This window comes from Panthera leo, chromosome B1, assembly GCF_018350215.1.
Source record: "Panthera leo isolate Ple1 chromosome B1, P.leo_Ple1_pat1.1, whole genome shotgun sequence".
NCBI classification, from domain to species: domain Eukaryota; kingdom Metazoa; phylum Chordata; class Mammalia; order Carnivora; family Felidae; genus Panthera; species Panthera leo.
The window spans coordinates 151,928,524-151,945,107 of NC_056682.1; the positions used below are offsets into that span (position 1 = coordinate 151,928,524).

General features: G+C 32.9%; 1 protein-coding gene across 2 annotated transcripts in view; it reads left to right on the forward strand.

The window, feature by feature from the left end:
* The window catches only part of EPHA5 (EPH receptor A5), a 345,686-nt gene extending 330,043 nt beyond the window's left edge, over positions 1 to 15,643 (forward strand). For both annotated transcript variants that reach the window (XM_042936273.1, XM_042936274.1), the window contains 3 exons: positions 3,138 to 3,331; positions 6,867 to 7,022; positions 15,216 to 15,643. In XM_042936273.1, coding sequence (XP_042792207.1) covers positions 3,138 to 3,331; positions 6,867 to 7,022; positions 15,216 to 15,321 — 456 coding nt within the window. In that variant the 3' untranslated portion in view covers positions 15,322 to 15,643. The remainder of the gene's footprint in view (positions 1 to 3,137; positions 3,332 to 6,866; positions 7,023 to 15,215) is intronic.
* Positions 15,644 to 16,584: the final 941 nt, after the last annotated feature.

Genomic DNA, 16,584 nt, shown 5'->3' on the forward strand with positions numbered 1-16,584 from the left:
GTTTGTGGATCAAGTATTGCAAAGCTTGTAATGGTGGTTGAGGCTCTGTGGGCAGCAAAAGCAAATCGTACCCAGAATAGGTATATGTACCTGAAAGGATGAAGCCACTGACCCTTACATGACAAAATGGGCCCAGTGAAGTCAACTGGCCACCAAGTGAATAGTGCCATATCGGGTGCTCAGTATTGAAGTTTTATGTATTAAGAGAAGCAGCATTTTTAAAATTGTGTTTAGACGACTGATTTACATGTCAATGCCAAGAAAATGCGTAGCTTATAATAACATTTCAGATGTAGCCCATATGAACAGGTGCCAGATAATCTGTAAAACTTCTGGTTGTCTGTTTCTTTTTTCTCTTTCTTTCCTTTGTTTATCTCGACTGTCTACCTTAACAAATGTAATGGTAATAAGAAAGTCAATGGAGATTATGATTCATTTAGCTATACATTATAAACTGTGTAATAAAATGAATAGCCTGAATTGCACTTTGATATATTTCAAGCATTTCACAAACCACCAGAGCACTAATACATTCATTTCTCCCCCAAACTATGAAGGGAATGTAGTTAAAAATGAAAAACAAAATTCAATATGTCGGAATATAAAATCTCAAGTTATAGTTTAAATATATTTTGAAGATAAATTCTAAAGATGAATTTAGAATTAAATTAAATGACCTAATTTCCTGGACCAAGTACTGAGGTTAACTTAGAGACATGGTATTATATTTCTATTTATAAATTTGCCTGAAAATAAAGTTGATTAAGTAATATAGTCTAGAAATTACATCTCAAATCAAATAACTCATAAAATTCCTTTAAAACTAGTGGCTTGGTTTCATTTACTCATTTCACACTCACATGTGAAGACTAGCTACTCAGTGAAAGAAAGACAATATTTTTAAAAGCATAGGTGTTAAAGAAAAAAGAGAGCTTATTGGTAGCAGCTTTAGGGAAAATTCATTATGAAACAAGTCAGGTTTTAAATAAGTAAAAATCACTGTTCTCACTGCATACTGAAATATTTCGTGACAAACTGTATTAGGGCATTTTATTTTGGTACTCACGTTATTAAAGATGACTGCTATTGCTGTTATCATCAGCAATGGGAAGTCTTCTAATAAGCAAACTAATACATAAATGAACTTTTATTAATATATAATTATAAATAGTACTTTTTATTCTTTCACTATCTATTCTTTTATTGATCACCAGTGAGAATAAATGTTTTCTCAAAATTTATTTAGCATTTTTTTCTTTTGCAAATTTTTTTTTTATTTTTTTTATTTTTTTTATTTTTGGGACAGAGAGAGACAGAGCATGAACGGGGGAGGGGCAGAGAGAGAGGGAGACACAGAATCGGAAGCAGGCTCCAGGCTCTGAGCCATCAACCCAGAGCCCGACGCGGGGCTCGAACTCACGGACCGCGAGATCGTGACCTGGCTGAAGTCGGACGCTTAACCGACTGCGCCACCCAGGCGCCCCTCTTTTGCAAATTTTTGATTAGTATCTGTTCCTCATGAATCTGTTGTTTTATCATGTTATTTCTCAATATGCATCCACTTTTAACACGTTAAAGAGGCTAACCATATGTTTTAGTTCTTGTAATAATTTCTACCATGGTTTGCCATTTAATTTTTTATGCTGTTTTGAGTTAAGTTAACTAAAGTGGTGAGTGACTCTCAGGAGTTTCACTCATAGTTATTCAGTTATTTGACCATTTATTTTTTGGAGTCCTTGAGTCCTTGAAGTGCCTGAACTTAACTATTTGTGCTTGTCAGGAACTTTTATTTCATGCCCTTCCTGGGTAGATATATACCACACCTGACTTCAAGCTATAACCAAGTCATGATGACTCTCACATTTACATTTTCATCTCAAATATCTCCTGTACCCTAACCAGATTCCTGCCAAGTGTCGTCTGGGTGTTCCCCATGCACTCCAAACAAAACAAGCCCCAAATTATACTTGACAACATTCTCTCCCCCCATGAATGTGTTTAGCTAAAGTAAATAGTAACAACCATCCAGTGTGATAGGTTTGAACTTAAACACTTTCTCTCTACCTGCTACCTCTAGGCCATAAAGTTCCCTTAAATATACCATTTCATCTTCTTTCTATGTGCTCCTGCTTTTGTGCAGGTGCCATTTTCTTTACCATTGAGAGACTCTTTCGTTCCAATCTTGCAAGATTTTTTTTTGTAAATTTCCTATTCTAATCATCATTTATATTTTTTCATTTGTCAAATCAAATCTAAAGTCTTTCTCAAAAAATGTAATTAATATTTAAGGAAATATCCACAACAGGAATTTGAGAACTATGTTTATTATTATTGATTTGGGGATCACTTAAATATTTGAATTTTCTAGAATAAAACCTGCATTATGTTCAGAAGCATAAACGAATTTCTTCTTAGTTAGACATTTTGATGGCAGCAGCAACATTATGAATGTTTTTGATGAAACAATTTCGCAATTAGACAATACTCACATGTGTGGTTTTATTTAAAATCGATGATGTTTGTAATGCCTGTGCTACTTATGCAGTCATTCCAAATTCCTGACAGAAATCAGTAGATGATAATAAACAGCCAGACTCTGACATTATTAAATGATACATGAGACAGTTATGCTAATTTAGCCTTTGACTTATCCATCATTTACCCTCCAAAAGTCTCTTTTGAAGTAAAATTGCAGTTCTATTGCTTTAAAAAATGTGGATCTGCCCATAATTTTTCATTACAAAGACATTAACTTTTCAGAGAAATCACTAAAAAACTCTAATCCCTATTTGGTTCCAGAATGCAAGGATAAATAAATAAAACATGAACATTATTTTTATGTCAGTTAATGTTACAAATCACCCTTCATCAAGATTTTATGTAAAAATGATTACCACTTATTTTCTTTATAATATGTGAAGAAAATATCTTTTAACATTGTGATAACATATTTACTTTTTGTTATTGTTGTTTTATTTTGCAGCAAATAGAAGTAATCAGAGATTTGAGAGAGAACGATGCTGGTTATCAGTGCAAGAGTAAGACTAAGACAGAATGAAAGTTGGATAGTAGGAAATTTCTCAAGCTATTCTGTACTGTTTGTGGTATTGAGTATGGCTCTGTTTTGCTTTACGCAGGTGATTAAAGCAGTGGAGGAAGGCTACCGTCTGCCAAGCCCCATGGACTGTCCTGCTGCTCTCTACCAGTTAATGCTGGATTGCTGGCAGAAAGACCGAAATAGCAGGCCCAAGTTTGATGAAATTGTCAACATGTTGGATAAGCTGATACGTAACCCAAGTAGCTTGAAGACGCTGGTTAATGCATCGAGCAGGTAAAAAGCCAGACCTGAGAGCTTTTCCTAATATAGCTAATTCAACTTGATGCCATGAATATTAAATCAATAACATCATTTCAGTACACACGTTAATCTATGGATCTGTATGACACTAATTTATTTAAATACAGTTTTTGCGTAATATTACTCTCTTACAATGAAATATAAATAATCAAATTGAAAGTATCTATGCCTAATCTACCAGTGTAAATGCCAGTTTCAGTAAAATGTTAACTACAGCCAAGTTCAGATAACATTATAAAAAACTCAAATGTGTGTATTTTCATGTGTTTTGGATCTCACATTAGTGTGGATGGGTCAAAATAAAATTATAAGATCATAGAGATAGCCAAGTGAGCACTGATAGACTTAAACCAGAGATATCTAACAATAATTACTCTTTGGTTTCTTTATAATAGACTTTAGTGTCTGCCATATTTTATAAACAATGACAACTCCTTTAGAGATTCTTTGCTCCCATCTGGTTGTACACAGATACTTGGTGAATCACTTACTGTGCAATTGGAACAAAACTTAAAACTGATAAATGAATAAATTTGTGTGAATAAATGAGCATTTTTACTTCTTTATTTCTAATTTTTTTTAAGTTTATTTGTTTATGTAGAGAGAGAGCGAGAGAGAGAGAAGGAGAGGGAGAGGGAGAAGGAGGGAGAGAATCCCTAGCAGACTCTGTGCTATTAGTGAAGAGCCTGATGACCCAGGGCTCAGTCTTACCAACCCTGAGATCATGACCTCAACCCAAACCAAGAGTCAGACACTTATGCGACTGAGCCACCAGGCGCCCCACAAATGAATACTTAAAACAATTTTTCTGAATGCACATGAATATACTTAAACAACGTTACATATTTGTAAAACATGTTTTTCTCTTTGACGTGATAAATTACAGAATTATCCTCACAAAAAATAAATCAGTTTGACTCTGTACTTAAGAAAAATTGCCAGAATGTTATTTTCACTATATTTGAGTCAGATCTTTATTTTTACAAGAAGTGTAACCAAATTGGCCTCCTATTAGCATGAACTAAATGAGAAACAATCTGTTGATAAAGTTACATAAGTTCTATGATTCTGACATAACATTTGTTTATTAGGCAAAAAGTCATTTTTAAATACAAATGAAGAATGAAACTTCAACTTCTGTTCAAGCATCATTAACTTTCTGTAGTAGCAACTGGAGAATTTATCTTCTTAGTGAATATTCCTTATGTTGCTACTGAAATATCTGCCTTTAAGTTATTTATTGTCATGTAAAAATGTAAGCATTTCTTTCATCTACTTATTTGAATTATGTTGTCTAAAGGGACCTAAAGAAAAGAAATTATAAAGAGACATTTTGATGATCTAAATTGTGTTAGTTTATATTGGTATCATTATAGATTAAGAACAGTTTAAGAGTCTCCAAATTTTTTTCTTTTTGTGTGTGTGTGCAATATATAGAATCATCTTGCTAGGTTTCATTTAAACAGATTTGGCTGAAGACTATAGCACTTACTACACATTTTTATTCGGTCATCTACAAATCCTAATTCTAGAAGATGTTAGCTCCTGGTCATTGTCTTAACCTGTATTTATTCTCACCCATGTCACAAAGCTTGGTGATTTCAGTAGCCATGTAGATGATGTTTGAATATCTCTCAATTTTGGTCTCTAGCCTACCATGAACTCTCCTTCTCAGCGTCATGTTCTAGATTTTGCTGTTACTAAAAATCGCAACTCCTCCATAATGTCAACTTCAAGATCCTACTCTCCAACTATTTTTTTCTGTATTTCTACCTTCATAAAATCTTTGACCCCTATTACTTAAAGGCTACAAATCACAAGATACCCATTTACTCAGCCAATATTCATGTTCAGATTCATGTTCATGTCCACATCATGTCATCCTGTGGGATAGGTGCTGAGTATACAGCATTGAACAACACACTATTGGAGGAGGAAGATATTGAACAAAATAAAAAACATTAAAAAAGAACCTTGGCTGTGCAGCAGAGTGAGGATAGAATTTAGAGGATAACTCAGAGGCTAGAGTAGTTGGCAGATATGCCATGATGATGTCTTCAACTAAAGTGGCAACAAGTGAGATAGAGGAGTGATCAGATATGTGATATATTGGAAGTAGAATGGATAGCACACATAATGATTGATTGTGAGGGGACTGAGGACAAGGAAGGAGTGAACTGTTGTATCATATTCTAGAACGCAGAAGACTGCAGGAGGAATTGGATGTGAAAAAGATGACAAGTGTGTTTTCAGACATGTTGGGGCAATATTCCTATGAGAAATATGGAGGTGTAAGTAGCTACAGGAATACATGAGACACTTGGGCTGGGGGTAAAAATTGGAGAAAAATAGATGCCACTTGAAGCATAAAAATGGGTAAAATTACCTAGAGTGGAATTTTAGCCTGAGCTGAGAAGATACAGAGCCAAATTTTAAAGCCAGGGAAAGGAGTAATCGGCAAAGGAAGTTTAAAAGATGCCAAGGGAAATTCAATGTCCTGGTAGCCAAGAAAGAGAGAATTATTCAAAACTTTGTGAGACAACATAGGAATTCAAAAGAGAGGTGGTGGAGGTGGATGTTGAAAATTTCTGAGGAGTCAATCATTTTGCAGATAAGAAATATTTATAGATTTCGGCAAAATAAAAATCATTCCTCACCACAGTGAGAGAAATTTTTATAGAATTGTTTTGGAAGGAAATATACTGGAATAGGTTGAAGTGTAAACAGAGTGTGAGAAAGTACAGAGACAATGAATCAAAAGAAATGTATTTGTCCTATATCTTATGGTTGAAATTTACTGAGGCAAATCCCCCTGATGGACATTTAAATTGTTTTTGGCATTCATTCCCACTAGTAAAAAATGGTACAAGTACTTTTTGTCATTTTTCCTAGTCATTTACTTCGGATGTATTTCCAGAAATGGTTCTCATAATTGTATCATTATTATTATTAGACAAAAAATATGAGTCTAGTACAGCTAAGAGTATCTCCTGGTTGGTTAATCCCATTCAGTTTTCTAAAGTATTTGGGGTTACATTTTGTTTTCAAAATTCTATTACTCCTGGGCCAAGTTAACAAGCACATTTTTTAAGAGTGTAAAATACAGGATAAATAACTTCTGGACTTCCTGAGAAATTAGCTTAAACGAGCATGAGTTTCTCTAGCAATGTCTAGGAACAATTGGGCTGACACAAATTATCCCTCATATCTAATTTTAGCAGCATTTTCTGTATTATTTTTATAAACAAAATACAATAGGAGGAAGTAAATACATCTAATGGAATTTTCAGCTAATGTTTTATATTACAGAACATTTACTTATTAAGCCATCATAAGTTTTCATTGACTATGAGTAGAAAAAAAATCTGAATAGACTAAGTTTGTGTTCTATATTTTAAATTATTTTCTTCCATAAACCCAAAAATCCCTTGATAGTGAGCTAATATTACAATTTATAATAAGAGACATGAAAATGTTACTTTTAATATTGATGTGCTCTGTGTTTTAGGGTATCTAATTTATTGGCAGAACATGGCCCACTGGGATCTGGGGCCTACAGATCAGTAGGTGAATGGCTAGAAGCGATCAAAATGGGCCGGTATACAGAGATTTTCATGGAAAATGGATACAGTTCAATGGACGCTGTGGCTCAGGTGACCTTGGAGTGAGTAATTTTTCTGATAATTTTTACATAATTGCTGGGGCGAGAAAAATTGTTTGGAATCCAATCTGGATGAGGTCAAGGGAAATCAGTTAACCTTTGCCCATGTGTGACAGCTTTCAAAGAAGCCTGTTCTTTTTTAGCCTGTATTGTTAACAACTGCATGGTTAATGCTACTTGTGGCCAGTATCTTTGCTTCTTTGCTTCAAACAAATAGCATTTGAATATTTGAATAATTGGAATAACAGCTCCTTGGCAAAATACTGGTATTTTGTGTTGTGGAAAAGATGTTTTCTTGATGAAGTTTTTATACTGGAACCTATGTTATATGAATGTAATTACAAAACAAACTGTAAGCACAATTGGTGTGGCTAGTCCTACATAACAGCAAAACATATTCTTAAATTTGGGCTATGATGAATACCCGGGTAGCAACAGCTTAAACAAAGCTTCCCAGGCAGGAATCTCATTTAATCTCTAAGTGGTGCACCTTATATTCTTGTAATCCAAGGATATATTAGATTCTGCCTCTGATTTGTTATTTGGTACAATCTCAGTGGAACCAATTGTGCCCTTTTCTGTTTGCACGTTTAAGATAAAATTTATCAAATCTTATTAAATAAAAATCACTAGAGTTAAGCATTAAATTCTTTAAGGTTGTAAGTTGTTTGTATTTTATTATATACTCTGTATGTGTAATTATTTTAGCCTAATATTTGTTATTTGTGAAAATTAACTGTTGTTATGGTGGTTCCATCTAGCTTACATTAACATGAATAATGTTTTAACCTATGAATATGATGACAACTTACTTTAAATTACCTACAAATTCAAAGGTTAAAATATTGTTGTGAGGATTAGAACATGGTAGAACATTCTAAAGCACTAAACCACAGTCCTTATTCCATTACTTCACATAATATTAACACTGAGCACTCACCATTTCTATTCTGGCATTCTTTGACTCATTGAACTCACTGCCAGTCCACACGAAAGGTAACAGGGTACCATCATTTGTCACCAGTTAATGTCACATTCTCAACATTTCTTATCCTCATCCCTATAATGCTGGACCTAAAATCACTACTCAGCATGCTCTCTTATGTTGCTGAACGTCATCTTCACCATCGCCTCCAAATTGTATCTATTTGATGACACGTATGCTTTGCCCACTATTTCTTTCAACACTCAAAGAACTCATTTGTGCTATATTTAAAATAGTAAACAAAATTTTGTTGATAATTTAAAACTATTTTTACATGATTGCTATTTAATTTTTCAGTAAAAATGGTCATTTTAATTTATTAAAGTCATTTGTCATTTTATATTAAAATGATACTGTAGGTATTTCTTCTACCCAATGTCAGATTACTTGTAAATATATAATAAAATTATTTGCATTAAATGATGTCTCTTTTTTTATTAAAATAGCACATATACCTATGTGTGTGTGTATGTATATACATATATATATATATATATATATATATATATATATATGTATATATATACATCCACTATCTTTTTGCTCCTCCCTTCACAGAATAATTTTAATCACAAATAATGGTTTTGCATTAACTACCTCTGTTTTACTTTATCTCTTTGGGGCCCCCAAATACTAGAAATATGTTGAATATCTTAGCATTGTATTTTAGCGTTTCATTTGTTGATTTTAATTATTTTCGCTCATCTTTATTGTCAGCTCCTCTATCCCCAAACTCTCATTTTGTATGTTTTGTTTAAAGACTTAAAGCCTTCTTCTCTCTTCTAATTATGGTTCTCCAACCCATTTCTATTCTCCGGTAGTTTTTATCTGATCAATTTTTCTCTACTTGGTTCAGTTTCTTCTCTTTGTCTCCATTACTCTGCTATCTTGTTGCCTCTGGCTATATTGCCTCTTTTCTGATATTTTGTCTTTTGATTCATTTACCTTAACCGGAAGAGTAAAGTGAAATTTGGAAACTGTGCTAAAATCTTCATGTTCAGAGATGTTTATCTCCATGTATCAGTTGCTTCAGACTCCTGGGCCAATAAACATATTCTTTACCATGAACTGAGCCAGCAAACCTCAAATCCAGTGAAGCTGATTCCTTGGAGTCCCACACCTTTAAATATATGTCCTCTTGTTTATTGTGGTTTTGACCACATTCTTCCTGTTTGGCAAGAACACATTTATCAAAATGTTATTTAAATAACTCACAGAACAGTGAGTAATCAGTTACTTGTTTGGTCAGGAATATACGAAAAAGACTATCTGTGCATTTTGCTCGCCTTTCACCAAAATAATTATTAAAGGCACACAGCAAAGGAGCTGGGATATCAGCAAAGACAAAGACAAGCTCTTAAACACTTAAGATAATGATTTTTTACACATGGCCTTTACCCAATATTTAATACTAATTTTATGGAGGCTGCATATGCTATAATAATACAATAAATATTATTGTCCACATTATTGCCAAGGAATAATAGAAATTGAGAACTGAAAGTATACCTGTAATAAATACTTGGGGGGGGCATGATCAAATCATGATTAATGGCATGATCAAATTATGACAAGAATAAACACTGAAATTTAGTGAATATTTGTGCAGTTAAGAACAATTAATATAAGGCAAAAGATCAAATTTCCATATAATTAAATTAGAAAAATATGTGCCATCAAATTTGTTCTTATATTGGGTTCAAAAAAAGGGAGAGAAAATATTACAATTTTTCAGAACTGCTGACTTTGATAAAAATTTTCCATCATAAAGGTTTAATTTTGTTTGCGATTTCCTTACTTCTTTCTTTCTTTCTTTCTTTCTTTCTTTCTTTCTTTCTTTCTTTCTTTCTTTCTTTCTTTAGTTCTTTCTTCTTACTCTTTCTTTTGTTTGTTTATTTCTTGCCAGTAACATACATATATGGCTTAATGTGGAAAGAAAATGAACAGGTTAACAATCTTAGAGTTAAAATGTGTTCGGCAATGTGGTTTTCAACTTTAGATGTTTCTGTCTGCCATCTCTGTGCCTAAACTTTGCTATTCTGTGTACAATACACAGAACAATTGTTGTGGCAGTAATGGTGCAATCTGTACTATGGTGTGTAAATGCAGTGAATTGTGGTTGACAGGGGGAATTGTTAAGCTTGAGGTGAGTTGCAAATTGAATCCAAAAACCTGTATTAAGGACAGTATTACCACTGCTTTTTAAACTTCTTGTCAGACCAGCACTGTCAACTTTTGATTATTCAGAAGACGAACAAAATCCAGTGAATTTAAATATTATGCCAATTGTGTGTAAACTGAAGAGGTTTATGTTAGTATCATTTATTCAAATGGGGTCTTCAACTACTAAAATGGAAGTTTCACAAATCTAGGGCCAAAATTTATGCACACCAATTCAAGCAGAGTTTTTATCTTATCAATAAAGACATTATGAATAATGTATTACACACCTAAAATACACATGGGAGTACTTAGTATCCTCTTCATTCTACATAATTAAGCTAAAGTTTCTAGTCCAACCATCACTATGTCTCACTCACTGAAAATCATGACCAAACATGGTTAATCTTTGCCAAATGTAAATGTATTTATCTTGTATAGTAGATATATAAATGATTATCAGGAATCTTTAAATGAACCAAAAAATTTCAAGCATACCGTTAATGGCATGATCAAATTATGACAACAAGAATAAACACTGAAATTTAGTGAATATTTGTTAATCTCTCTTCTCCCTTCTCCTATCCAGCCAGTGTTGCTGGGGTAAATACCAGTGATATGGCTAACAGGTGTGTAAAGCAGAAGGGAGAAGTAGTGAGGGAATGACTAATCCACAGATGGGTGAACTAAATCCTGAATAATCAAGAGTTGTTCCAATATCAACTAGACACCTCTTGTTACTCTATGGTTTTCATTCTGCCATTTTAGTATCATAATATCAGCGTTTTCCATTGTTTAATATTATAGAGTAACATTTGAAAATATGCTGAAATGTAATTCCATCAATGCCAGTTCATTATATTTGCAGCTTTTCTAAAACTGATATTGCTTTGTTGATAAAAGCCAAGTTATTTTTTATGTAACAATACTCCTCTTATCATGTTTAAATTCATAAGTCTATGCTGAATCATAGTTTATCATCATTAGAATTGGCTTTGGGTATTACTTAAGATTACACATGATCATGATACATTTAGTGTAATATTTATAAAAGAGACACATTTATAACTTTACCTTGGGTAAAATTTCCTATATAGAAAAATGAGATGAGTAAAATAGCATATCTTGCATCATTTTCGAAAAACTTTTCAGCAAACACTGTTAAGTAGAGCAGCAACTTCATTATCGAATGTTAAATACTTTAATTTTTAACAAATTTCTCTCACATTGTTACTGCTAAATTGACCATTCAATATGTACTTGGCAGTACAAGAGTAAAATAGGAATGCTTAGAAGTCATGAAAGTATGAAGCAAAACTACTTAAAATACATTAATGCACTTAGCAATATTGGAATAAACCTTTATTGAAAACATTTTTCTAATGCTATTTTAATTGTCATTTGTAATATAATTAGAAGAATATTAAATACAAGTTTTGAAGGAACTACTTTGCTGCCGAGAACAACTTTAACTTGCATAAATGATCTTATTTCTCTCTCACCTTTTCACTGAAAATCACACTGCATAAAGGTATATGGACATTGCATGCATTATACTCATGCGATTTTCTAAATCTCTGCGCATTGATTTGACAGCTTTTGAAATGACAAGTCAGATTTTTAAAACATCAGCATTCCATTAAAGACACACATAATTTATGGCAATATATAAAATGCCGCGTTGTGTTTTTATAATTCCATTTCTTCCATGGAAAGGAGGAGGTGGGAGGGAGGAAGAGAGAATTTCAGTGGTCTGACCTTCCGTATGCATCTTAGGGGATAATCATATTATAAGGTGACCTTGAAAGAAATCTTATATTTAACACACTGGAGAAATTTACACAAATTTAACCCAAAATCTAGATGTATGAAATGTTCTGAAGAAAGATTGCATTTGCCTATGAACACAAGCTCTATAACAGCATTTATTACTCAAATACAATTCCTCAAAACATGTGTCCTTTAGCAGGATATAGATGTCATAAAAATTTTAAATTTCAAAAGCACTGAACCAGAGTCTTTCTTGCGGTCAAGTTATTTTCAGAGAATGAAGTTATACTTACGTATAATATAGCTACTATATAATTAAGAAAGGGAAATGATAAGTCAAACCAGTGATTTGATATCAGTGAAACAACCAAGTTTGGAATGTGGGGCGCATGTATGCACATCACACACACACACACACACACACACACTTTAAATTAAGATTTCGGTATTATATATTCAAAATCCAGGCTGTTTCAGTGGGAAACCTATAATTTCTTTTTCAGGTCTTTCAGAATAAGTTGTGATGATTATTTTCAAAAGCTCATTCCTAATAATTGGTTTAGCCATATGAGTTGTGCAGTCTAAGTATGTATCTATAGCATCAGTACTTTCAAATGGGTATTTGTCAGAATCACCTGTGGGTTTATAAGGCATATGATAAACCATATGTTTTAAAACTCCATTTCAATTATTAATTATTTAAATTCTCTAGCAGAGAATGATTATTTTCAGGTTAAGAAATTTTCATCCCTTTCACCTGACGTAGGTCCAAATTATGCTAGTGACCGGCCATGAAGTATAGGTTAGCTCATAACTGAAATTGCCATGAGGTATAGATTGAGTTACCATAGCCTCAAAGTAGTATGTGTTCAGCTTCCTTCATTAAATATTGTCTTTCTTTAGAATTTTGGATATTTGATGTTATAGCTACAGAGTTCTCATTTTACGGATGAGGAAATTATTGTAATTTAAAGTACTTTGTTCAAAATCAGATCTCAGAGTAATGAGAAATTTTTAAAGAGTATGGACTTTGGTATCAGGTTCCTGGTTTTAGTACTAGCCCTGACACCCACTAGCTGTGTCATCTACTCAAGTGATTTAAATTCTGTAAACTTCATTTTCTCATCCATGAAAGATTAACAGAAATCTATTATCATAGAGTTATGTATTTTTCCAGCATGTAGGAAGAGGACATCTTAATTCTCACTTATTATCTTTATATTAGTGTAATAGTTGTCAACTAGGGAAGATTTTGCTATTCAGGGGACATATGGCAAGAGCTTTGTCTTGTAACCACAAAGGGTCAACAGTAGTGCAATGCTTCTGGTATTTGGTGGATAGAGGCCAGAGATGATGCTAGATATTCTATAATGCACAGGATGGCCCTTAAAACAAAGACTTATCTATCCCATAATGTTAACAGGGGAAAAGCTAAGAAGTTCTGATGTAGTTGAAAAGAGAAATTTATTCCCATGCTAGTCAGTAACTCACTATTTTATAGTCTATTTCATAACTAATAATAGTGATTTTGTTTCAAAGTGAATTTTTACTGTTTTCTTTTTCTTTTTGCTGATTATCTTCCATGGCTACCATTATAAATAAATATATAATATAATATAATATAATATAATATAATATAATATAATATAAATATATTTATTTTTTACACTGATGTTTTATAGTTTTAATATTTTCTCATGTTCAATTCTAAGAGAGAAAGAACTGTGTTGCCACCATAAGTATCAATTGCTTCTTTTTTTAGCTACTTTCCATTTCCTGAAACTCTCATAAAAAACCAATGAAACATAAAGGGGCAAAGAAACCTAAGATATTATTTAAATAAGCAATTATTTCCAATACTAATATAGGTAGAGCCTAAATACCCATTTCTAAAATTTCTATCCTCTGATAATTAAGAGATTTACTTGTTTCTAAAGCTATCCAATTTTACATATAATGATTCTAATGTCATTGTCTTCAATTCTAAGGAAGTCTAAGATAATCTGAAGTTAATACATTTACTGAATGCACAAATATTCTGTTACCATAATGTGTTCAATAAGGTAATTATCTGAAGAAATATAACATGGCAAACAGTTTGGTCACCTAAAAATCTTAAATTGTTATTTTTTTTCTATAATTAATATTGCTATTTGCCAAACATACCTGAATAATTTTATTTACCAAATATGTACCTCAAGGGAATAGAATTTCTGAATTTCCTATGAAATAACAATTAGGAACCATGGGCCCTGACCTTGAACTCCATAATACACTATTAATTTAGAAATCTAAACATTTATAATTTTCTTTTGAATAAGGAAACAGTAAAAATATATCTTGGTTGAAAAGACTTTCTGATAGTGTGTAATCTTCAGAATGCTCTAAATGCCAAGAGAGCCTAGATATTATTTGGTAAAGGAGGAAAACTCTGGTATTTTGGGTTCCAAGTAAAAAATAAAAGACCAGTAAAACCTTGGTTTGCGAGCATAATTCATTCTGCAAACATGCTTGTAATCCAAAGCACTTGTATATTAAAGTGAATTTCAAGAAGCATTGGCTCAGTTGTGATCATGTGACATTCGGTATCATGTACTACTGGCATTGCAAAACATTTTTCCTTTATCCAATTAAAATTTATTAGAAATATTTGCTCGTCTTGCAAAACACTCGCAGAACAAGTTGCTCACAATTCAAGGTTTTACATATTTGAAGGTGTTCTGATAGCAATGTAGTGATCATTATCCCATAAAGATAATCTGTTATATAAAATGATTGTACTGACTGAGTCATTTGAAGAGTATGGTCTTTGACTGCTTAACTGTAAAAATTTTAAAGTATATTTTATGCCTATTTCTTCTAGCAAAACAAAAAAGTTCTTGTTCCTGTTGTAGGTCCACATTTTCAAAATTATTCAATGAAATTGTACCTTTAATTTAAATATGTTATTGGTAAGCGTGCAAATTTATTTTTCCACTAATCTGTGCCACCAAAATAATGATGTCCAAAAGATGAGGTGGGGGGCAATTATATCTTATATCAGTCCTTATGTTAAATATTTCTTGGACTGCAAACAGATTTTCAAGGTACAATTTTGAAGCCTGCCTTTGAAAATTGGACCCGATATGTCTCATATCAGATTGTATCATATCGATGTCTCATATAGGATTGTAATCTAATTAGCTTCTGCAAAATGTTTGTATCTTTGCCAGCGTGAAAGTATTGAGGTGTGCTACCAATTGAATCAATACATACATCCAATGTGTGCTTTCTTCATACAGGGATTTGAGACGGCTTGGAGTGACTCTTGTCGGTCACCAGAAGAAGATCATGAACAGCCTTCAAGAAATGAAGGTGCAGCTGGTAAATGGGATGGTGCCACTGTAACTTCCTTTTCATGTCACTTCGTCAAGTGAATGATTCTGCACTTTGTAAACAAGCCCTGAGATTTATTTTAACAAAAAAAAAGGGGGGGAAAAGGGAAAACTCAGTGATTTCTAAACCTTAGGAGAGCCTTGGTTCAAGCCACAGAATTTGTAATCAGTGTTTTACTAAAATCTCCTTATCTTCCTCTCAGTGTCTTCGTTTTTCATGAAGCAAGTATAACCCGCATAGAATAAAAACATGAGGTTAAACATGATCTTATGTTGCAACAAGAAAATCCTTTCCACTACTTCTACAAAATTTTATAAATGAAAATATAACTATATAGAGCACCTTTACAGACTGAATTAAGGCAGCCCCTTTCAAAACTTCCAAGAATCTACTTGAAAGGAAAAGTTTATAGCCATTTGTGGGCTAACAAAAGCTGCAATTTCCTGAAGTTTACTTCAAGTCTGAATTGTCTACATAAGTGTATTGAAGAGCAATATGATTAGATAATTTCCTAATAGATACCTTCTTTTGTAATTTTAAAATGCTGTTACACAGCGTTAAGTTATAGAAACTAGTGTATAAATATGTTGCTTGATCAAGGACAAGTACAATACAGGGTGTATATTTATTTTTCTGTGTTATAAAATTTATGTTTAGTTGCTCTTCTAGAAACTATTAGGTAATAAATGTGTATATACTGTATCATTTGCTATATACCCAGGAATCAATTTAAGTTGGAGTTTCGTGTGTGATGCTTGCACATGCGTGCGTTACCATTCTGCTTGCATTTTTAATAGTGTTTTAATTTTAGCAACATACAGGAACGAGTGTTCCAGAGTGTAATAGGAATAGGAGAAATAGGGAAGCAGTAAAACAAAATTGAACACAAGCTTGTGTCTTTCTTCCTCTCATATGTCCAAAAGCTACTAAATCTCTTTATTCACTAACGGGAAATGTCTATAAGATTAAATCCCCTTTGGCTTTTTGAAAACACTTTGTGATATCTGTGACAATGCAGTTCTTCTAGCCATTAATCTTGCACCCCTGTAAGAAATTTCACCTTTCTGAGTCCCAGAAAATACCTTGTCAAGCAAAGTTGACACCGAAGGGCACATTTTCAGCAGGATGTAGAAGGATTTAACTGTGCAGGCTTCTGTTAATGTTGTTAAATCCAGGCACATAGCACTAAGCATTACCCCTAAGTGTTAATCCTTTGTAACCATTTCCCTTGTGGTTCAGCTGTAGACATTTTGATACTAAGGCAGCAATGGAATG